General features: G+C 37.0%; 1 protein-coding gene across 2 annotated transcripts in view; it reads left to right on the top strand.

Moving 5' to 3' along the window:
* The window catches only part of MNS1 (meiosis specific nuclear structural 1), a 58794-nt gene that overhangs the window by 22739 nt on the left and 11528 nt on the right, over positions 1-24527 (top strand). Inside the window, exons 1-4 of one of the 2 annotated variants that reach the window (XM_045823823.1) lie at positions 266-397; positions 1275-1493; positions 11389-11516; positions 23999-24101. In XM_045823823.1, the coding sequence (XP_045679779.1) occupies positions 395-397; positions 1275-1493; positions 11389-11516; positions 23999-24101 (453 nt within the window). In that variant the 5' untranslated portion in view covers positions 266-394. Of the gene's footprint in view, positions 1-265; positions 398-1274; positions 1494-11388; positions 11517-23998; positions 24102-24527 lie in introns of those variants that run through there. The other variant, XM_045823824.1, reaches the window with a different exon arrangement.

Here is a 24527-nt window from a genome sequence, read left to right as displayed (position 1 = left end):
AAAGTGACTTTAGCCTCACGTACCAGAACAGAATTTGTGTATTTCTACGTAAAAGTGACCCTCACCGAGAGTTTAGCCGCTGAGGGAAATCTTAAGCTCTCTAACAGGTTGCAAAGTGTTTGCATCAGGACCCAAGATCTGGACTTCCTACCTGTCTCCATTAGACCTATTGAAGTAGATACTCTGCCAGCTTCTCAAGAAGCTCGCAGCCCATTGGATCTTGCTTGTCCAATGGGAGGCCGCACCTTGGTTAAGTCGTTGCTGGGAAACCACGTAAACACCAGACAGCACAGCTTGCTGTTGGTTGCACGTTTGCAGTAGGGGGTTGTGCCGCCCCCCGCCCCACGCTCGCACCCCATCTCGAAGCTACAGACGGGGATTTTCGTCCACCAATATGGTGAGCGTCTGGGGCCGGGGTTAGGGGGTTTGTTGGGGGCAGGTCTTGAAACTACTTGCCTATCTATTGAGTTGTAGTTCAGATCTAGCCTGCTTCCAAAGCGGGGGGAAGATTTTGAAATGCTCAACCTGAGAATTAGTTGGAAAGTTCCATTTGTTTTCAGAGGCCTCAGGTGCGATTATTTAAGGGCCACTCCGCCGTACCTGCCAGCTTTGTATTTTTTCCGACACTATTAGCCCTCCCGGTAAAAATCTTATTTACCAAATTTCAGGAACTTTAGGAAATTATGAAGAACCGCTGAACAAATGAATGAGTAGAAATTAAAATCCAGGAGAGAGCGAATGGGTAATTAGCAGTGGGTTGATCTATTAACCCTATATTAGGAAAACCTGATGGGCATTGGAGAAGCACTTTACGGCCAAGCCGGGGGCCAGGGACAGCTACGGCGATGGCGCCTGGGGAGGGGGTGGACATGGATGCGGAGAGGAAGAGTTCCCTGCGTAGTGGTAGAGTTGCATGTGTGTAGAGAGCTCAACTCCACTTTGAATTCTAGTACAGCTGTTTATTAGCTGAACAACCTTGTAAAGTTGCTTTTACTTTTGTTTCCTCATTTATAAGATGGGGAATAATAACAGATCCTAACTACCTCATTGGTATATCGATATATTTACCTTCCATCTTTACGCTTTGTTATGGTATAGTTTCCTGAATTTAGGAAGGAAGCCAAAAGTCCTTCCTGACTTTATTTATTACTGTTACCTATCCCTGTGTCATTTGTCTCTGGTGCTTACATAAATATATTTTTAAAAATTAAATTTTGGGACACCATAACATGCATACTTGTTTTTTGTTTATTTGTTTGTTTTTGGCATTACAGGATTCCAAAAGAAGAATGAGCTTCAGTGAAAGGCACCAGAATTTAGTAGATAAAAACCTCAGCAAACAATTCCGTGTTGAGTCACTAAAAAAGATAGGTAATCAAGTCAGGAGTCAAATGGTGCAGAATGAAAATGAAGCCCGTGCTGAGCAAAAGAGATTCCTCAGATTATTACAAAATGAACAACGTGAGTTAGATATGGAAGAGGCCATTCAAAAGGTAAGTTTTACTATTTATTCTTAACATTTTTGTCCTTTATTTTTCTCCTTGGAAACAATGAAAGCTTAACTGCTTATACTGGAATTGAGTAGGTAACACCATCAGACAAAGGATACCTCACTGTAAGCCCAGTGTAGCGGTTAAGAGCTGGAGTTTGGAACTAGATTATGTCTTTGAATTCTATTACTGCTGTATATTAGTTGTGGAAACTTGGATGGGGTACTTTTACTTTTTATGCCTCTTTATCAAATGGGAATAATAACAATACCTGCTCCATATGATTGTTCTAATACTAAATGAGTTAATACATGCAAAGCCCTTGAGATAGTACCAGGAAGAGAGTTAGCACAGGTTTTATTTCATAAATATGAAATCTACAGTTACCAGTTTTATTCACATAAATACAATTCTGTTGCCTTCCATAAAATTTTGAAGACAGAAATGTAATACCTTTAGAATTTACTGAAATTAAATACGTGTATTATTAAAGTGGTAGAAAATGAACACTTATGTATTAGGTATAAATTTACTTGGTAATTTTTATTTTTGAAATACTGCCTTGAAGAATTCAAGTACAATTTATATGTATATAACTCCTAAAATATGGAGATAATTTTTCAGTGGAAATTTCTAAATATTTAAAGGGATGAGGAAGGTAGAAAAAGGGAAACCGATAAGCAATGAGTTCTTATAAATGTAAAAAAGGTGTCTGATATTTCAGTATCTTCTGCATTCCTGTTTTAAGTTTAACATTTTGTAGGACATTGTGGGAAGTGGCAAACGCAAGTTTTAAAAGTAGTAGCCATTTCTCTGAGTTCCAAATTCCAGAAACTTAGACATGAATTTTTAATCCTGAGCAAGAAGATCCTTGGGTTTAGATTTTTTCATATTTTGCTTTAAAGGTCATCCTAGATACTCTGTCAACTATATTCTGCACACTTTAGCATACATCTTATAAAATAGATATTTTCTTACATAATGCCACTGCCTCACCCAGTAGAATTATTGATAACTTCTAGGTATCATTTAATACGTTTTCATAAGTGAATTTCTGTGATTGTGTCAGAAATCTACATTTTCAGGTGGTTTCTTTTAATCAGGGTCTAAACAGGGTTCATACAGCATATTGGTTGTTACATCTGTTAGGTCCTCTTCATCTAAGGCAGCCCCTTTGTCATCCTTAATTTTTTTAACTTCATGTTTCTAGCTTATTAACTAGGCTGAGTTTATCTGTTTACTTCCTCATTGGTTTCTTTAGTTTGTTCCCCTATCTCTATTATTTCCTCTACATGGAAGTTAGCCTTAAAGGCTAAATGATTAGATTAGTATACAACTTTTTGGCAGTTACTCCACAGATGATGCTCCCCTTGACATTGTATCACATCAGCAGGCACATGATGACTTTTAGTGATGCTAATGCTGATCAGTGGTTGAGGGAGACAGCCTGACTCCCCCATGGTAAAGATCTCCACCAGACTTTCATCTGTAGTTCAGCAATGAATCTTTTCCTTCATTAGGGGTTGCAAAACACTGATTTCTCATTTTGTTATTGCTTTCACATTTAGCTGAAATTCCTCCCTAAAGAACTTTCCCAAATCAGCTAGGGTTATTTGATACCCTAAAATACAGTTCTTACTGGAAAGAGAGAGAGTTAATTTTCAGAGTAAAAAAAATGGTGCCCTAGTCACTTCCAGTTGTATTTGCCTATGTTGTTGTCTTTTAAAAATTTTGTTTTCTTTAGTTTTTGACTTTCTCTTTTTAAAAATATCTTTACGGATTTATGAGTCTTTACAATGTCCCCATTTTCCTTGCTAGTTCAGTTTGTTCATTAGATTCCAACTCATGTTGTTGCATGAATTACTCCTTTTAATTGCTGAATGGTATAGTAGTATTCCAGTATGTGGATTACTAATAAATTACATTTACTAGTAATTGAATTTTTTTTGATGCTCAAATTGTCCCATCTTTGGCCCATCAATGCCCTTTTACTGCTTCCATGTCCTTTTGACAAGACTCCCTTAATCTGTGATGGTATCCTTGCTTTCTGTCAGAACAAAATGATCCAGGCTAGTGATGGTTAATTTTATGTGTCAATTATGCTAGGCCATGGGGTGCCCAGATATTTGGTCAAACACTATCCTGGGTGTTTTTGCATGAGATTAACATTTAAATTGGCAAACTGTGTAAAGCAGATTGCCCTCGCTTGTGTGGGTGGGCCTCATCCAATCAGTTGAAAGCCTGAATAGACCAAAAAGGCTAAGAGGAAACTCCTCCTCCTCGTCTGCCTTGCCACTGGGAGGGGCAGCAACTTTTTTCCTACCTTCATACTTGAACCAAAACATCAACTCTTCCTGAGTCTCATGCCTGCCAGTCTTCAGACAGGAACTACACCATCAGTTTTCTTGGTTCTCAGTCCTTCCGACATAGACTGGAACTACACCATTGGCTCTCCTGACCCTCTGGCTTTCCCTCTCACCCTGCAGACCTTATGACTTCCCTGCCTCCATAATCACTTGAGTCAATTCCTTATCATGTTGGTTCTGTTTCTCTGGAAAGTTCCAACTAATACAAGGCAGATTATGTTGTAAGTTTCTCACTTCACACCTGGAATTGGGTATTGTACCAAGGAGTTGTATTATCATTTAGTGGAAATAATATTTAGAGACAAGTTGGGTGCTAGACATGCTTATTATTCTTGAGTTATCATTGATTCTGGGTCTTTTAGTGGACAGAACTTGGAAATATGCATGTTTTTAACTTTATTTTGAGATAAATTTTGATTTATGGAAGAGTTGCTAAAATAGTATAGAGAATTTCTGTATATCCTTCACCTGAATTCCCTTTATGTAGAATAGTTATTAAAATGAGGAAATTAGCCTTGGTACAATACTGGTAACTAAATTACAGGATTTATTCAGACTTCACATACTGATTTACATCAGTTTTCTGTCAATGTCTTTTTTTCTGTTCTGGGATCACAAATGGTATTTAGTTGTCATGTCTCCCTAGTCCGCTCCAGTCCATGAGTGCTCCTCACTTTTTCGTCTTTCATGTCTTGACAGTTTCAAAGAGTATTGTTCATTTGTTATATTAGTTTTCTTTTTTAAAAATTGAATCTTTCTTGTATTTTTCCATTGCCATTTAGTCCCCTTGTGCCTCATCCCCCCAGCAATCACTGCACTGTTGTCCATGTCCATGAGTACTTCATTCCTTTTTGCTCAGTCCCCCTCCCCCACTAGCTGTCATCCTTTTCTCCTTCTGTGAGTCTGTTCCCATTTTCCTTACTAGTTCATTTTGTTCATTAGATTCCAACTCTTGTTGCATGAATTATTCCTTTTAATTGCTGAATGGTATAGTAGTATTCCAGTATGTGGATTTACCACTGTTTATCCTTTCATAAGTTGAAGGAAATCTGAGTTATTTTTAGTTTTGGCAATTACAGATAAAGCTGCTATAAACTTTGATTACAAACATTTGTATGAACATAAGTTTTCACTTGAATAGGAATCTGGGAGTAGGATAGTTGGGTCATATGGTAGGTGTGTATTTCATTTTATGAGACTGCCAAACTCTTTTCCAAAGCTGTTGCACTATTTTACATTTCCCCAAGTAATGTGTAAGAATTCCAGTTGCTTTGCTGTTGCTTTTTGTAAGAATTCCAGTTGCTTTGCTGTGGCTTTTTGTTCATTGAAATTTTTATTGGGATAATTGTAGATTCATATGTAGTTATAAGTGATAATACAGAGAGATTCTATATTCTTTGTACCAAATTTTTCATAATGGTACATCTTGCAAAACTAAAGTACAATATCACAAACAAGATATCAATAATGATGCCATCCATCAGTCTTGTTCAGATTTCCCCAGTTTTACTGGAGCTCGTGTTTGTGTGCATGTGCGCGTGTGCATGTGTGTTTAGTTCTATACAGTTGATCACATGTGAAAGTTTGTATATCCAGCACCACAGTCAAGATACAAGAGTTCCATGACTTCAAGGATCCCTCATGTTGTTCCTTCATAAGCAAACCCATCTATTTGTTCTCCACATTTACCTCATCTCTCACTTTGGTAATCACTGATATGTTCTCCATTTCTGTAGTTTTGTCATTTCAAGAGTCTTATTGTTCAACAAGAAGAAGACAAAAAAATTTTAATGAGCAAAGGATTTCAATAGCCATTTCTCCAAAGAAGATCTACAAATTAGTGAGAAGCACGAAAAAAAATACTCACCATCATTAGTCATTAGGGAGATGCATATCAAAACCACAGTGAGACACCACTGTAGACCCATGATGATTATTTTTTTGTTGATTTAAAGAGAGACATCAACTTTTTGTTCCAATATTTATTTAAGCATTTAATGGTTGATTCTTGTGTGTGCAAGATTGAACTGCAATCTGCTCATATGGGGATGATGCTCTAACCAACTGAGCTACCCTGCCAGGACAATTTTTATAATTTTAAAAAAGAAATTGGCAGAGATATAGAGAACTTGAAATTCTTGCACATTACTGGTAGAAGTCTAAAATAGTATCATAATTGTGGAAAACAATTTGGTAGTTTCTCAAAAAGTTAAATGTAGTTACTATATTACCCAGCAGTTCCACTCAAGGTATATACCCAAGATAATTGAAAACATGTCCACACAGAAACTTTACATGAGTGCTCATAGCTGCATTATTCATGATAACAACAAGTGGAAACAACTCAAATGCCCATAAGTTGATAAACAAAATTTATTATATCCACACAATGGACTACTATACAGCCATAAAAAGGAGTGCATTACTAAAACTTGCTGCAACACAGATTAACTTTGAAAACATTATGCAAAGTGAAAGAAGCCAAACACAAAAGGCCATATGTTATATGATTTCATTTAAATGAAACACCTGGAATAGACAACTCCATAGAGACAGAAAGTTCATGGTTGCCAGAGGATGAGGGCTACGGTGGGCTCTCAGGTATGGGTTTTTTGGTTTTTTTTTGGCAGGGTGGGATGGTGAAGACGTTTCGAAACACTGAAAACTATGTCTACACAAAAACCCACACATAAAGCTGTTTATAGCAGCTTTATTCATAGTTGCCAAAACTTGGAAACAAGCAAGATGTCCTTCAGGTGAGTTGATAAATAATCCAGACAACAGAATATTATTCAGTGCTAAAAAAAATGAGATAGCAAGCTATGAAAAGACATGGAGGAACCTTAAATGTATTTTACTAAGTGAAAGAAGCCAATCTGAAGAGACTACACATTGTGTGACTCCAACTATCCTACACTCTGGAAAGGGCAAAACTGAGAGACAATGAAAAGATTGGCGCCTGTCAGGACTTGCAGGGAGGAGGAGATGAGCAGGCAGAGCACAGAGGCATTCTAGAGCAGTGAAACTACTCTGTATGACACCATAGTGGTGAGTAGATCTCATTCCACATTTGTCAAAACCCACAGAATGTACAACACCAAGTCTGAACCCTAATGTAAACGGTGGACTCTGCGTGACAATGACATGTCAGTGTAGGCTGGTGGTGACACGTGTGCCACCATGGTGCAGGGTGTTGACAGTGAGGGGGGCTGTCCATGTGTGGACGCAGAGGGTATATGGGCACTCTGTTCTTTCTGCTCTATTTTTCTATGAACACAATACTCTAAAAGTCAACTTTTTTAAAAAGTTCTAGAATGAGGTAGTAGTGATTGTTGACAGTATTGTGAACATACTAAAGGACCACCATGTTGTAAATTGTGAAAGGTGGGTTTTATGCTATGGGAATATCTCACTGTTAAAATGAAGGACATGTTCCAAGAAATTATGTAAATGGAATCAAATGGTATATAACCTTTTGGGACTGGGTTTTTTTCCACTCAGCATAGTTACTAGAGATTCATCCAGGTTGTTGCGTGTATCAATACCCCACTCCTTCCTGTCACTGAGTAGCATTCCGTGGTGTGGATGCACCTCAGTTTATCCAGCCATTCACCTGTTAAGGTATGTCTGGTGTTTCCAGTATTGACTCTTAAATAAATCTGCTGTGGATATACTTCCGGCCAAGATGGAGGCATAGGTAGATACACTGTGCCTCCACACAACCAAGATAGGGACAACAACAATTTAGAAATAGAATAACAACCAGAACTGACAGAAAATTGATCTGAATGGAAGTCAGACAACCAAGAAGTTAAAATTGACACGTTCATCCAGACCGGTAGGGGGTGGAGTCAGGCAGCCGGGCATGGGTTGTAGCGTGGAGAGCAGAGAGTGTTGGGACCGGGTGTGTAAGGCATCCGGGGTGTGCAAGACCTCAGCGGGTGGACCCAGAGCACACAAGCAGCAGCGGGCAGACGCTGGCTGAGGGGTGGCAACCGGCAGACACAGTGAGGTGGCGATTGTGAAGCAAGGCACTGCGTGCAACCCAGGATACCAGCGCTGGGAAATAGAGCCTTGGGGCACTGATTGAAAATACTTGTTGGAGTTGAGGCACAGGGAGAGACTACCAGACTCACAGGAGAGGTCATTGGAAAGTCCCACAGGGTGCATGAGCCCACCCAGCGGGAAATAGCACCAGAGGGGCCCAATTTGCTCAGGGGAAGTGGAGGAAGGGACTGAGGTCCGACAGAGAGAGGAGCAAGCACCATTGTTCCCTCTGAGGCGCTGGTCCCACATAACAATGTCACAACCCAGTGACTGGGGTGCCCCACCCTGTTGAATACCTAAGGCTCTGCCCCTCATACATAACAGGCACAACCAGACCAAAGGGAGGGAAAAAGATGGCTCAAACAGAATTGAAAGCCCCACAACCACTACTTTTAAGCAACTGAGAGATAGCCAACCTATCAGATGCACAGTTCAAAGCACTGTGATCAGGATGCTCACAGAATTGGTTGATTTTGGTCCCAAATTAGATGAACAAATGAAGGCTATAATAAGTGAAATGAAATATGCACAGGGAACCAATAGTGATGGAATGAAAGCTGGGTTTCACATCAATGGAGTGGACCAGAAGGAAGAAAAAAACAATCAGAAAAGAACGAAGAAATAAGAATTCAAGAAAAATGAGGAGAAGCTTAGGAACTTCCAGGACATCTTTAAACATTCCAACATCTAAATTATAGGAGTACCAGAAGGAGAAGAGGAAGAGCAACCATTGGAAAACTTACTTGAACAAATAATAAAGGAGAACTTCACCATTCTGGCAAAGGAAATAGACTTCCGGGAAGTCCAGGGAGCTCAGAGAGTCCCAAAGAAGTTGGACCCAAGAAGGAACACACTAAGGCACATCATCATTACATTAGCCAAGGTAAAAATGAAGGAGAGAATCCTAGAAGCAGCAAGAGATAAGGAGACAGTAACCTACAAAGGAGTTCCCATCAGACTGTCAGCTGATTTCTCAAAAGAGACCTTACAGGCAAGAAGGGGCTGGAAAGAAGTATTCCACGTCATGAAAGTCAGGGACCTACATCCCAGATTGCTCTATCCAGCAAAGTTTTCATTTAGAATGAAAGGGCAGATAAAGTGCTTCTCAGACAAGGTCAAGTTAAAGGAGTTCATCATCACCAAGCCCTTATTTTATGAAATGTTAAAGGGACTTATCTAAGAAAAAAAGATAAAAAACATGTATAGTAAAATAACAGCAAACTCACAATTATTAACAACCATACCTACAACAAAACCAAAAGAAACTAAGCAAACAACTAGAACAGGAACAGAACCACAGAAATGGAGATCACACGGGAGGGTTAGCAACAGGGGAGTGGGAGGAGGAGAGGGGGGAAAAGGTACAGAGAATAAGTAGCATAGATGGTAGGTAGAAAATAGACAGGGAGGGCAAGAATAGTATGGGAAATGTAGAAGCTAAAGAACTTGTGACACATGGACATGAACTAAAGGGGGGCATGTGTGTGGGAGAGGGTGTGCAGGGTGGAGGGGAATGAAGGGGGGTAATGGGATAACTGTAATAGCATAATCAATAAAATATATTTTTAAAAGAGAGAACTCTAAAAGCAAGAGATAAGGAGACAGTTACCTACAAAGGAGTTCCCATATGGCTATCCACTGATTTCTCAAAAGAAATCTTACAGGCAAGAAGGGGCTGGAAAGAAGTATTTGAAGTCATGAAAGGCAAGGAACTGCATCCAAGATTACTCTATCCAGCCAAGCTTTCATTTAGAATGGAAGGGCAGATGAAGTGCTTCCCAGATAAGGTCAAGTTAAAGGAGTTCATCATCACCAAGCCCTTATTATATGAAACATTAAAGGGACTTATCTTAGAAAAAGAAGATCAAAAATATGAACGATAAAATGACAACAAACTCACAACTATCAACAAATGAACCTAACAGAAAATAAAACAACAAAAACAAAAACAAACTAAGCAAACAACTAGAACAGGAATGGAATCAGAGAAATGGAGATCACACAGAAGGAGTTCAGTGGGGAGGGGGAAGGGAGAAATAGGGGGAAAAGGTACAGGAAAGAAGAAGCGTAATTAGTAGGCATAAGATAGATGGGGAGAAATAACAAATTGTATAGAAAAAAATAAATCTGTGAACACTTGGGTACAGGTTTTTAAATAAATATGTTTTCATTTTTCTGGAATAAATGCTTAAGAGTACAGTTGTTGGATTGTATAGTAATGGCCTGTTAGCTTTATAACAAACTACCAAACTTCCAGAGTGGCTGTATCATATTACATCTCCACACAACAGTGTGGGTGAGTGATGGAGTTTCTCACTAGCATCAGTTTTGCCACTCTTTTTTTATTTTAGCCATTCTCATAGGGGAGTAGTGATGTCATTGTAGTTTCAGCTTGCATGTCCTGGTGGCTCATGAAGTTGAACATCCATTCATGTGCTTATTTTTCCCTTGATGCAGAATTTAATCAAGCTTCTAGATCTCTACCATTTTACAGGAAGTACAAAAGGGAAACAAGTTAAACAATATCCTCAGGATGCAATAAGTGAAATTCAGAAATGGAACATTCTGTGGGAAATAGATTCTAATTCCCACAACAAATCAGTGACTCCAAAGGAAAAAGTGTATATATGGGGGTGACTGTTGCAGACTCAAAGAGACTTAAAAGAAATAATAACTAGATGCAATATGTGGGCCTTTTTTGGATTTTGACTAGAACAAACTAAAAAACAAGCATGTTTGAGACACTTGAGGAAACCTGAATGTGGATGAAGTATTAAAGTTTACTAAGAGACATTTTAATGGCATAGTTGTTATATAGGAAGAAATTCTTACTAGATACAAATCAATACCCAATTATATACATGGTAATAACATTGCTAGGATTTGTTTTAAAATACACTAGAGTCCTGGCCGAGTGGCTCAGTTTATTGGAGTGTTCTCCTGTACAACCAAAGGTTGCAGGTTCGATTCCTGGTCAGAGCATTCACCTAGGTTGCAGTTTCAGTCCCCGGTCAGGGCATGTACAGAAGGCAGCCAGTCAATGTTTCTCTCTCACATCCATGTTTCTTTCTTCCCTCTCTCTCTTTTTCTCCCCCTCTCCAAAATCAATAATTATATCCTTGGGTAAGGATCAAAAATAGTCTTTTAAATAATAAAATCCTCTAGTAAAAGGAAAAAGTAAGAGTAGTATGGAAGAGTGGAGAAAAAAGGTTAACGAAATACTGGTAGTCACTGAAGATGAGTTTTGGCTACCTGAGGGTGTATTTTAATATTTTTCTTACTATTGGTGATGTTTGAAATTTTCCATGATAAAATATTTGGAAAATTATTTATTTAAATAGTAGTTCATATTTTACAGTAAAACTTAAATAATAGATTGCTGTTCTGAAAGCACTTGCCATTTTCTGATACAAACAAATTCAACCTTGATGAAAAAAATATGATTCTGGAAGATAAATAACTAAAGTTATGTGTTTTTTATTCAGGCAGAAGAAAACAAAAGATTGAAGGAACTCCAGCGTGAACAAGAAGAAAAACTGGCTGTGGAACTGGCAAAGCTAAAACACGCCAGTCTGAAGGACGAAAAGATGAGGCAGCAAGTGAGAGAAAACAGGTACATTGGTTTCTTTCTTTTTTTTTTTTTTAAAGATTTTTTATCTATTTATTTTTTTAGGGAGGGAGGGGGGGAGAGAGAGAGAGAGAGAGAGAGAGAGAGAAACATCAATGTGCGGTTGCTGGGGGTTATGGCCTGCAACCCAGGAATGTACCCTGGCTGGGAATCGAACCTGGGACACTTTGGTTCCCAGCCCGCGCTCAATCCACTGAGCTACGCCAGCCAGGGCTGGTACATTGGTTTCTATAAATTTCATTTGCTTAGTTTTTATCTTTAAACTTTTATGTAATGCTTAGTACCTGAGAGTGAAATTTCTGTTTATAATTATACATAGTTAATTGTGCCTGGAAATACTTACTGCTTTATATCCTCTATATATTCATTTGAGAAAAGAAGTTGTATTCCTGGAAGTAAAGTGTTAATATTTAAGGTGAAAAAAATCAGTTCCCTCTGCTCTTTTCTCTAAACATTTTTAAAATGACCTGTTATACCAAAAACATAGACTCACGGAAATCCACTCTTAAGAGAAACCTTAGGTGATGCCTCATTTAACTTTTGTGCTCCCACATAAACTGCTCACAGTACTTCTGGAATGTGGCTGGTCAGTGGTGGTCAGCGCCTCTAGTGACTGTGATAGGAATTTTCTTTTTCATTCAGCCCTAACTTTGAATAATCTTTTTCCCCCTGTTGTCTCAAAATTTATTTCCCTGTAACTTCTACATATTTATCTCTGTTTTGCTATCAGATGGAAAAAAATTAATTGTTCTTTTGGACATCCTTTCATGTTTATGAATCCACTAAATGTTTTCTTCTGTAAGTTAAATATCCCTCATTCCTTTATTTGCTCACCATCCAGGTTCTCTTCTGTAGATCTAATGGAGACTATTGGTGTTCCTGAACAAAATAATGCCCCACAATTTCTTTCTTTGTATCATTGCACTCCCTCCTGGGTACTGCTTAGTACCCCTAATAGTAGGACTACTAACCATATTGATCTAGAGTATGTTTTGTTAATATTGCCTAAGATTTAATTACTTTTTAGGGGCAGCCATTTCACCCTTCTGATTGAAACTCAGGGCTAACTAAATGCCCAGCCTGTACTTGCAGGTATATAGGTGAATATACTGGAAATTTACTTTGATAATTGTTGCATTTTATCTCAGCAGGGTTTCTGTAGAATATGATATGGCTGTGGATGAGTTTCAGGGGTTTTGAGTCTCATTAAATTATATTTATATGGCCCTGGCTGGTGTGGCTCAGTTGGCTGGAATGTCATCCTATACACCAAAAGGTTGGGGGTTCCATTCTGGGTCAAGGCACATTCCTAGGTTTAGGGTTCCATCCCCTGCCAGGGTGCACACGGGAGGCAGCCACTCAATGTTCCTGCCTCACATCAGTGTTTTTCTCTCTCCCTTTCTCTCTTCTTCCCTCTCTACAATCAATAAACATTTTTTAAAATCATGCATTTGGCAAATAAACCCATGTGTATTTTCGTATGTCCACAGCTTTTAGATTCTACAAGGGATTATTCCTGAAAAATGATTTAGAATTACTGCAGATGGTTAAAATGTCTTCATGTTGTTCTAGTCTGAAACTACCTTTTGGACCTTAACTCTCCAATCATTGTTAGCTATCACTCATTGTTTTATATTATCGGACATGTCTGTGTCTAATTCACTGATACAAGATTTAAATAGAAGAGCTTTCCAATTCTAGCAGTTGTAGACTAAGTGATGCGGATAAATTCCCTCTCTGAGAAGAAAGTATCTGGAGAAAGTGTAAAAGAACTAGGAGAGGAAAGAAGCCAGAATGGTGAGCCTGGAGCTTGTAATCTGATTCCCAAAAACAGTGAGTTAAGTGAAGCAGAGCTTGGCCAATAAGCAGATGCCCAAGTGTTTGACATCATTCTACAGGTTGTGTGCTTCAGATTTGGGCACTGTAGTGTTTGTTTTCCTTCAATAATACAGAATTTAATTAAAATTTAATAAATTGAAATAGATAAAGAGATAAAGTGTTAGCAGGTTAGTGGAAACTATCCAGGATAAAGCACAGAGAGACAAAAGGATAGAAAAATACACTGGAGAACGTAAAAGAGATAGGATGGAAAGTTCTAACAGGTACATACTTTTAGTCCTGGTGTGAGACATGAAAGAGGATGATTCAGAGCGATATTTGAAGAGGTTCCGGCCAAGAATTTCCAAAAATGATGGAAGACATAAAGCCACAGGTTAAAATACAATAAATTAAAAACTAGACCTATACTCATAGTCAAACTTTTGAAATCCAACAGTAAAGAAAATCATAAAAATAGGAAAAAATAGCCACACAAAAAAAGACTATTACCTTTAAAGGAGTAACACTAAAAACTATGACTGCATTTTCAACACCAAGAGTGGAAACTAGAAGACAGATTTAAAGGACTGAAAGAAAACAATAGCCCACCTAAAATTCTGTACCTTGTGAAAATTTTCTTCAAATTTAAAACAAGTCATTCCTTTGAGCACTCTTTCAAATAGTGTATGCTGTGTCTCAGCAATGCAAAACTGCTAAGAATATCTTATATTTTGCATAAGCCATGGTAAATTTTTGACTAACATGCGAAAATGGACCGATTTCATGATGAGTGTGTTCACCAAATTGGCAAGTCTAAGGAAATGTCTGCTGTGGTACTCAAAGTCACCTATATTAAGAATAGGCTGTTTACATTTAAAATTAATTAATTTTCGAAACTCAGGATAGCCCTGGCTGGTGTAGCTCAGTGGATTGAGAACTGGCCTGCAAAACAAAGTGTCATGGGTTCAATTACCAATCAGGGCACATGCCTGGGCTGTGGGCCAGGTCCCCAGTAGGGGGCACATGAGAGGCAACCACACATTTATCTTTCTCTTTCTCCCTCCCTTTCTCTAAAAATAAATAAATAAAATCTTACAAAGAAAATGAAAACTCAGGGTAAATTTTTTAAATCATTGAAATTTATTTTTAAAATAATTATATTCATAAGTCATGAGACTTTTGTTATTTGATTTTTTAACGCATTTTTTTCTAAGAAAGTATGTAAAATAATTTAATTTTATCACTGCTTTTAACTGGAGTTGGGAAACTCACTGCCCATTTTTAGAAATCTTATGTTAAGTATAGTACAAATTAATGAATAATTATAATTAATAGCACAATTACTATTTATACATATTTATAATTATTAAAATTTATTCATTAGCTGTATAATTACAATTTATAATTAAATTATAATCATTTATACAATTTATAATTATTGCATTATTAGCACGTACATGTTTAGTACATAGTAAACAAATGTATTTATGAACATGCAAAATCAGTACTTCACCTATAATTTGTATTTAACTTCAGCAAAAGCAAGCTCAAAGAGACAGAGATAGTATTTCCTTGTTAAATATATAACCTGTTTGTTGCTGATGCCAGTGCAATTGTATTCCAGACTCATAATCAAGATATTAATTGTTGGTGGGACTGCAAACTGGTGTAGCCACTAATATGGAAATTTCCTCAGAAAACTAAAAGTGGAACTGCCTTTTGACCCAGCAATTACGCTGCTGGGATTATGTCCTAAAAACAGTGAAACACCAATCCCTAAGAGCCTATGTACCTCAATGTTCATAGCAGCACAATTTACAATAGCCAGTAAATAGCCAGTGCTGAAAGCAACCTAAGTGCCCGTCAGTAAATGAATGGATCAAAAGTCTATGCTACATTTACACAATGGAATACTACACAACAGAAAGAAGGAAGGAGCTCCTACCCTTTTCGTCAGCATGGATTGATCTAGAGAGCACTATGCTAAGTGAAATAAGCTAGGCAGTGAGGGACAAATACCATATGATCTCCCTTTTAACTGGAACCTACAACAAACAAGCACGCAAAATATAACCAGAGACGTTGAAATTAAGAACAATGTGACAGTAACCAGAGGGGAAGTGGGAGGGGATAATGGGGGGAAAGGGGGAAGGGTTTTCAGGAACAACTATAAAGGACACGTAGACAAAACCAAGGGGGGGGGGATGGAATCAGGGGAGGGAGGTGGGGATGGCTGAGGTGGGGATGTGTAGTGGGGGGTAAATGCAGACAACTGTACTTGAACAACAATAAAATAATTTTAAAAAATAAAATGCAGGTTTTCTAAGACCAAAAAAAGGTATTAATTATGAATACTAAGTATGCGATATGGATAAAAAAATAACATTTTCAGGTATTTCCTTAAGGTAGAGGAATCAAAATGATCCCAACATTAATTTCAGAGCTTCAGTAAGGTAAACAAATAGTAAATCTAGATACTTTGAATATGTAAATCATTTATTATATCTTTTGGGGTTTAATATATATAAAGATTTAAAATATAAATTATAACAAAAGTGAGATAGGAAGTAAATATTGTATGTGGAATTAAAGTGGTCAAGAATTTTTTTCTAAATAAAATTTCACCTTTTAAAAAAAAGGACGGGGGGCTGGAAGGCTGGAATAAAATTTGAAGGACTTAAACAAAAGAACTCAGACAAAACTATAAAAATTCTAAAAAGTTACAGTTGACATATACGATTATATTAGTTTCAGGTGTACAGCATAGTGATTAGACATTTATATATCTTATGAAGTGATCATCCTGGTAAGTCTAGTATCCATCTGTCACCCTACATGTTATTACAATATTATTGATTATATTTTCTATGCTGTACTTTATATCCCTGTGAATGTTTATAACTAGCAGTTCATATTTCTTAAGCCCTTCACCTTTTTCACCTATCTCCCCAGTGCCCCTCCCATCTGGCAACTATCAGTTTGTTCTCTGTATCTGAGTTTGTTTCTATTTTGTTAATTTATTTTGTTTTGTAGATTCCACATATAAGTGAAATCATATGGTACTAGTCTTTCTCCATCTGACTTTTGTGGCCAAGTGATACATCATTGTATATGTGTACTACATGTTCTCCATCCATTTGTTTATCAATGGACTCTTAGGTTGCTTTCATAACTTAACTATTGCATACAATGGTGAAATGAACACAGGAGTGCATATATCTTTTCAAATTAATATTTTGGATCTGTTTGGATAAATTCCTAAGGTGGAATTGCTGGGTCATATGGTAGTTTTATTTTTAACTTTTTGAGAAACCTCCATATTGTTTTCCACAGTGGCTGCACCAATTTATAATCCTGCCAACAGCGCATAGGGTGCCCCTTTCTGCACATTCTCGCCAACAGTTGTTTGTTGATTTATCAATGAGAGCCATTCTGACAGGTGTGTGGTGATTTCACTGTACTTTTAATTTGCATTTTCCTGATGATTAGTGATGTTGAGCATCTTTTTATATGTCTGTTGGCCATCTGTATGTCTTCTTTAGGGAAATGTCAATTCAGGTTCTATGCCCATTTTTTAATCAGATTATTTGTGAGTTTTTTTAAATATTAAGTTATATAAGTTCCTTAAATATTTTGGATTTTAACTGCTTATTGGATGTATCATTGGTGAATATAATCTCCCATTCAGTAAATTGTCTTTTTATTTTGTTGATGGTTCTCTTTGCTGTGTAAAAACTTAGGTAATGTCTCATTTGTTTATTTTTTCTTTTGTTTTTTTTACCCAAGGAGACATATCCAAAAAAATATTGCCATATTGCTGAGAGTGATATTAAAAACTTTACTGCCTGTATTTTCTTCTAGGAATTTTATAGGTTTGGGTCTTACATTTAATTCTTTAAGCCATTTTGAGTTTATTCTTCTCTATGATGTAAGAAAGTAATCCAGTTTCATTTTTTTCACATATATCTTTCCAGTTTTCAGCACTATATATTGAAGAGACTCTCTTTATTCCATTGAATATTCTTGCCTCCTAGTCATAAATTAGTTCACCACATAGACATGGGTTTATTTTCAGGGCTCTCTATTCTGTTCCACTGATCTATGCATCTGTTTTTAAGCCAGTACCATGCTATTTTGATTACTATAGCCTTGTAGTATAGTTTGATTTTGAATAGCTTAATACCTCCAACTTTGTTCTTCTTTTTCAGTATTGCTTTAGCTGTCCAGTGTTTTTTGCAATTTTATATAAATTTCAGAATTAATTTATTCTAGTTCTGTGGAAAATGCCATTGGTATTTTGATAGACACTGCACTGAATCTGTAGATTGCTTCAGGTAGTATAGACATGTTAATGACATTAATTCTTCCTGTCTGTGAGCATAGTATATCTTTCCACTTATTTGTTCATTTTCTTTCTTCAGTGTCTTATAGTTTCCTGAGTACAGATATCTTACCTCCTTGGGTAAATTTACTCCTAGATGTTTTTTTCTTTTTTATACAATTGAAATGAGATTATTTTCTAAAATTTTCATTCTAAATGTTTGTTACTGGTATATAAAAATGCAACCAATTTCTCAATATTAATTTTGTATCCTGCTGCTTTACTGAACTTATTAGTTCTAATAGTTCTTTTTTTGGTGGAATCTTCATGATTTTCTATAGTATCATGTTATCTGCAAATAATGATAGTTTTACTTCTTCCTTTCCAATTTTGATGCCTTTTATTTCACTTCTTGTCTGAATTGCTGTGACTGAGACATCTAAAACTATGTTGAATAAAAATGGTAAAAGTGGATATCCTTGTCTCTGATATTAAAGAAAAAGATTTAACTTTTCACTGTTGAGTATGATGTTGTCTGTGGGTTTAATATACATGGTCTCTATTGTGTTGAGGTATGTTTGCTCTATCTCCACTTTGCTGAGTTTATTTTTTTAAATCATAATGCATATTGGATTTTATCAAGTGCTTTTTCTCTATCTGTTGATATTATTATGTGATTTTTATCTTCATTTTGTTTATATAATGTATCAGGGTAATTGATTTGCAGATATTGAACCAACCTTGCAATGCAGGGATAAATACCACTTGATCATCATGTATGACCTTTTAAATGTATTGAAGAATTCTGTTTGCAATAATTTTGTTAAGGTTTTTCACATCTGTGTTCATCTGGGATATTAGTCTATAATTTTCTCTTTTGGTAGTGCCTTTGGTTTTGAATCAGGGCAATTCTGGCCTTATAAAATGAGTTTGGGAGCCTTCTCTCCTTTCAAATTTTTAGAATAGTTTCAGAAAGGATAGATGTTAGATCTTCTTCGAATGTCTGGTCAAATTTACCTGTGAAACTATCTAATCTAGGACTTTTGTTTGTAGGGAGTTTTTTGATTACTGATTTGATTTCATTTGTAGTTATTTGCCTATTCAGATTTTCTGTTCCTTCCTGATTCAGTCTTGAAAGATTGCATGTTTCTAGAATTTATCCATTTCTTCCAGGTTGTCCAATTTGTTGGCATATAATTGTTCATAGTATTTTCTTATAACCATTTATATTTCTGTGGTGTCAGTTGTCACTTTTGCTCTTTCATTTTTGACTTTATTTATTTGGGCCCCATTTTTTTAAAGCATGAAAAATAGGGCCCAAGTCTGACTAAAGGCTTATCAATTTTGCATATCCTTTCAAAGAACCAGCTCTTCATTTCATTGATCTTTTCTAATTTTTAGTCTCTATTTTGCTTATTTCCACTTTGATCTTTATTATTCCCTCATCCTACTCACTTTAGGCTTTGTTTGCTATTCTTTTTTAGTTCCTTTAGGTCTCAGGTTAGATTGTTTATTTGATTTTTTTTTGTTTGTTTGTTTCTTGGCGTAGGCCTATATTGGTATGAATTTCCCTATTAAACTGCTTTGGCTATATCCCCTAGATTTGGGGACATTTTGCTTTTCATTTTTATTTGCCTTAAGGTAGATTTTGACTTCTTCCTTGATCCTCTTGTTAACCCACTCATTAGTTAGTAGCATGTTATATAGCCTCCACATTTGTGTTTCTTAGGGGTTTTTTCTTGTAATTGATTTCTAGTTTTATACCATTGTGACTGGAGATTCTTGATATCATTTCAGTATTCTAAATTTATTGGAATTTGTTTTGTGGCCTTGACTACAGTAAGGTCAAGTTCAACTATCACTTTTGACCAGCTTGGGGCAACCTAGCAGGAGCTACAAAGTAATCTCTGATTGGTTGCTTCTTCTTCCATGCTTGAGATTCTTGTAAGAGGCTATATTGTGAACTGAGCCTGGCTGCCACTGGTACAGCTGGAACCTTGTGGTGGACACCAGGATGTGAGCTGAGGTCAATGCTATTCATGCCAGGCTTGAGGCCACCTGATGGGATTTATAATGCAAGTTGAGACTGGTCGCTGCTTGGGCCTGGCTTGGGACTGATGAGCAAGAGGTTGAGGGTATGCTGAGGCCAGCTGTTGTTTTTAGGAGGTTCATGAAACTTTGAGAGATTTACAGAAGTCTGCAGCATGAGCAGAGGCAGGATGCTTATATGGAAAAGACAGTGGAAGAGGTTCAGGTTGGGCATTTGAGTTGGATGAGGCAGAGTTTCAGAATATCATCAACTGGATTAATGGAGAATTCAGATGGCTGGGTGGGAGGAGTGCTCAACTAAGACACAATGGCACCTTGCCCTGGCTGGGTGGCTCAGTTGTTTGGAGCATCATCCCATAAACTAAAAGGTTGCAGGTTTGATTCTTAGTCAAGGCACACACTTAGCTTCAAGGCTCGATCCCCATTTGGGGCACATATGGGAGGCAACTGATTGATATTTCTCTCTCACATTGCTGTTTCTCTTCCCCATCCTTCCCCTCCCCCACCCTCCCTAAAATCAATAACCATGTCCTTGGGTGTGGATTTGAAAAAAGAAAAAGGAAACAATGGCACCAGCCTGTGCTTCTGTCCCTGGAGAGAGCTGCCCTGACCCGAAGATAGAGTTCCCCTCTATCTTCACCCTGAAGTTAGTCAATTCAGTTCCTCCCTGTATGTCTTCAGTGCTTTTTGAGTTGCTGCATCTGCATTGGAGCCCTGAGCTAGTGAGTCCACACATGGGTTCCTCACACAGAACATCTTGGTCTCCAGCAGCCCTCTGTCTCATTTGGATGTAATTCCCACTCCTTTTCATAGCCAGATGTTATGGGGACTCCTCTTCTGGGCACTAGTGTACAGGGCTGGGACCCCTTGCTCCTCATGGGGAACCTCTGTAGCCATGATATCCCTCCCAATTCTTAATCACCACACTATGTGCGGGACCTACCCTTTCTGTGTCTCCACCCTTCCTGCCAGTCTTGACACAGCTGCTGCTTTATATCCTTAGTTATAGGAATTCTGTTCAGTCAGTCATCTGCTGGTCCTCAGTTATGTTTCTATAATTTAGTTGTAATTTTGAAATGGTCATGGGAGGATGTGAGCACAGTGTTTATCTAATCTGCCATCTTGATCAGAAGTCTCCTACCTAGACAGTCTTTAAGAAGACAAAATGGGAGACTTCTCCAGGATCTGAGTACCTATTTTAAAGCTACAATAATTAAAACTGTGATTTTAGCACAGAATGAAGAAATGGATCGATGGAGTAGAATAGAGCAGCTCTTCTCAACCAGAAAATTTAGGCCATAATGACCTAAGGTCCCCATTACAGTCATACCTTGGACTCATCGGCTTCAGAACTCACTAAACCCTGTACTCACTGCATTTTGATGAGAAAAAAGTGCTGTAGCACTCGGTGCTTGCTGCAGACTCGTCACACTCACTAGAATTTGTATGAGTCACAGCGCTGCCCCCCCCCGAGAGAAAATGCTTCATCACTTGTCGCTGGCTCGGTGCTCGTCAATTTCAGTGCTCATCATGAGTTCTGGAACAAATTAGTGGCGAGTACTGAGATACTACTATATATGTAATGAATTAACTCACCTCCTATGGATCTAAAATAATATCAACTATATACTGTCTCTAAATGAAAAATACAAATCACTTAATTTTCTGTGAAGCAGTTAAGGAAGGATGGGATAGAAAATCCAAAAACAGATCCATGCATGGATGCACACTTACCTCATGACAGAACTGACATTGCAGAGCATTAGAAGAAATAGACATTTTAATAAAATGGTACTGCATCAATTACATATCCACATGGAAGAAAATGTACTTGTTTCTCCCTTATGCCACACACAAAAGTTAGTTCCTGAAAAATTGTAGTCTAAAGGTAAATGGTGAAATAAAACTTTGAGAGACTAATACAATATCTTTATGGGGTTGACAGTATTTCTTAAAATATGACATAAAAGTCATTGACAATGAAAAAATATTGGTGAATTAGGATACATGTCTTCATCTAAAGAAACAACTATGAGAGTAACCACAGACTGGAAAGGGATATTTGCAATATATATAACTAACAAGATACTTGTGTTCATAATATATAAAGAACTTTTATGCAATAGTAAGAAGTAGATAATCCAGTATTAAAATGGACAAAAAGTATTGAACAAGAATTTCACAGAAATATATAAATTACTCACAACATATAAAAAGGTCTCAGTTCCATTAGTAACAGGGAAACATAACTTAAAACCCCAGTGATGTATTAGGTACCCATGAGAGTGGTTAAATAGTGCTTAGACATTGTTAATGAGAATGTAATACTGTACAAATCATTGTGAAAGCAGCATCTTCTACTAAATTTGAACATAGTCTACCCTGTGACTGAGAAATTTCACTCCTAGGTATACAAGCTCTGTCTGGAAAAAGTCCAACCATTGTTAATACAACAAGAACAGTTTGCATGACATTGATGTAGCCTGGCAGCCAAGGAGGGTGGACTGGACTGCACATGCATGAACAATGATGATTTCACTGTACTAGTCAGTGGGGGCAGTAGACACTGTTAAGTGACCATGTGTACTGTGTGGCCTTCACATTCAAAATGACTGAGCAAGTAGAGCATGAATCTGCATTAAATTTTGCATTAAGCTTGAACATTCCTCCGCAGAAACTATTCAGATGATTCAGAAGGCCGGGGTTATGGCAAACTGGTGATCGGCAGCTTCATCACAAAAACACACCTGCTCATGCATCACACCTTGTGCAGAATTTTTTGGCAAAACATTAAATCACCCAGGTGACTCAGCCCCCGTATAGCCCAGATTTGGCGCCCTGCAACTTCTGGCTTTTCCTAAAATTAAAGTCACCCTTGAAAGGGAAGAGATTTCAGACCATTGATGAGATTCAGGAAAATACATCAAGGCAGCTGATGGTGATTGGGAGAACTGTGTGAGGTCCCAAGGTGCCTACTTTGAAGGGGACTGAGGTACCATTGTCCTGTGTACACTGTTTCCTGTATCTTGTATCATTTTCCATAAATGTTTCTATTTTCCATATTACATGGCTGGATACTTTCTGGATAGACCTCATATTTCCAGTGCAAATATGTGCACTTGACCTTCAAATGAAGGTCATTTACTTGCTTAGAATATAGCATTTGTTTGGAATCTAATGTACATTTTTTTGTAGAAGCAATTAGAAATTGTGATTGGGTTTATACATTGGTTCACAATCAGTACCCAGCTCTAAAAAAAAATTTTTTAAAGCCATCCTGATAAATGTATATCAACCTCGTAGTAAAATATGTAGACTCACCTAGAACCTTAATCCTAATGTATAATATTTGTATGAAAGAAGTCAATCTAATGTTGTATACAGCTACACCTGCAGCAGTAAGGGCAAGAAGAACACACCATAACACCAGGAGTATCTTTCTTCCCTTACCCCTTTGATTATCTCTTTGTGGGTATGGGGTACTTGGGCGTTGAGTTTATAATTAGGCGAGTGCCTCTGAGCTCCTGTTAGGATTGAGATGTACATCTAGCTGACATCTAAGGACCCTTCCAGCTCAGAATTCTCATAGTCTATCATATTCAGAATTATGACTGGCACATTAAAATGAAGTCTTATATGGCGTATTGTTTTCACTGAGGTTAGGAAAGTGATGGATTCAAAATAATTCAGAGATTACTTGAGGCCAATTCTCGTTTTTTAACAGATAAGAAAAGAAGCCCAGAAAGGTGAAGCAAACTTTCCCCGTGGTCACTCCCTCTTCATCTTCATTCTCAAAACATAATTACCATTTGTAGAATGTTTACTGTGTAACAGGTCCTTTTCCAAGCTCTTTACACACTTTAAGTAATTTAATTCCCACAACCACCCCTTTTACATATAGCAAACCGAGAAACAAAATGTAAGTAACTTGCTTAGGTTTAAACCCCCTTACTATAGTTCTTTTAGTTTGATAATATTAGTAGCTGGACAGAAATTTTTACCAATATTGATAAAGCACCTTGTCTGAGCCAGGCACTGGCTAAAAGATTTTTAGTAATGATTATTGAAAGTGAAAGAGTTGTTTTGTTTAGAAAATTACAATGTCCCATTTTACATTCCGATGTTACTTTGGATGAAGGGAAAAAGGGGTACTTTTTCAAAATATTTAAATAATGTAAATATGTTTTACACATTTAGAAAAAAATTCTTTTAGTTTCAGATATAGATTATTTTTATAGTAATGGTCCTCAAATTTAAATGTCTTTTTTTTTTTAAACAGTATCGAGCTCAGAGAACTGGAGAAGAAATTAAAAGCAGCCTACATGAATAAAGAAAGGGCAGCTCAGATTGCTGAAAAGGATGCCATTAAATATGAACAAATGGTAATCATGTTTCTGCTCATTATGCTTTCTGTATTTTTAGGTTCATTTAAAAAACCAAAAATAGACCAATTTTTAAAAATTTGTTACATACTATAAAGAATTTACAGTGCTAGATTTCTCAAATACTTCATGCTTTTCAGATCCTTAAGGTATAGGGAATCATGGATTATTTAATATTGAGCCTTGTTTAATATATTAGAGTCTTTCAGAGACACAAAGGACTAAGCTGTTGTTTAAAATGAATGGCTATATTCAGTAACTCCCAGCATTCTTTTTGGTCTCTAACCAATTATTCTTGGACAAAGCAATACAGTACAGGTTGTTAGCATGATTAATACATTATAATGTTATTAATTTTTCATTTTTTAAATGTTCTGAAAAATAAACTATTTTATAATTTTATGCAAACTTTTCTGTTTTATAAAT

This window comes from Phyllostomus hastatus, unplaced genomic scaffold (assembly GCF_019186645.2).
Source record: "Phyllostomus hastatus isolate PE091 unplaced genomic scaffold, TTU_PhHast_1.1 phas_scaffold_501, whole genome shotgun sequence".
In the NCBI taxonomy this organism is placed as follows: Eukaryota; Metazoa; Chordata; class Mammalia; order Chiroptera; family Phyllostomidae; genus Phyllostomus; species Phyllostomus hastatus.
The sequence above is the reverse complement of the archived record's forward strand: the minus strand, read 5'-3'. Positions and strand labels throughout refer to the sequence as shown.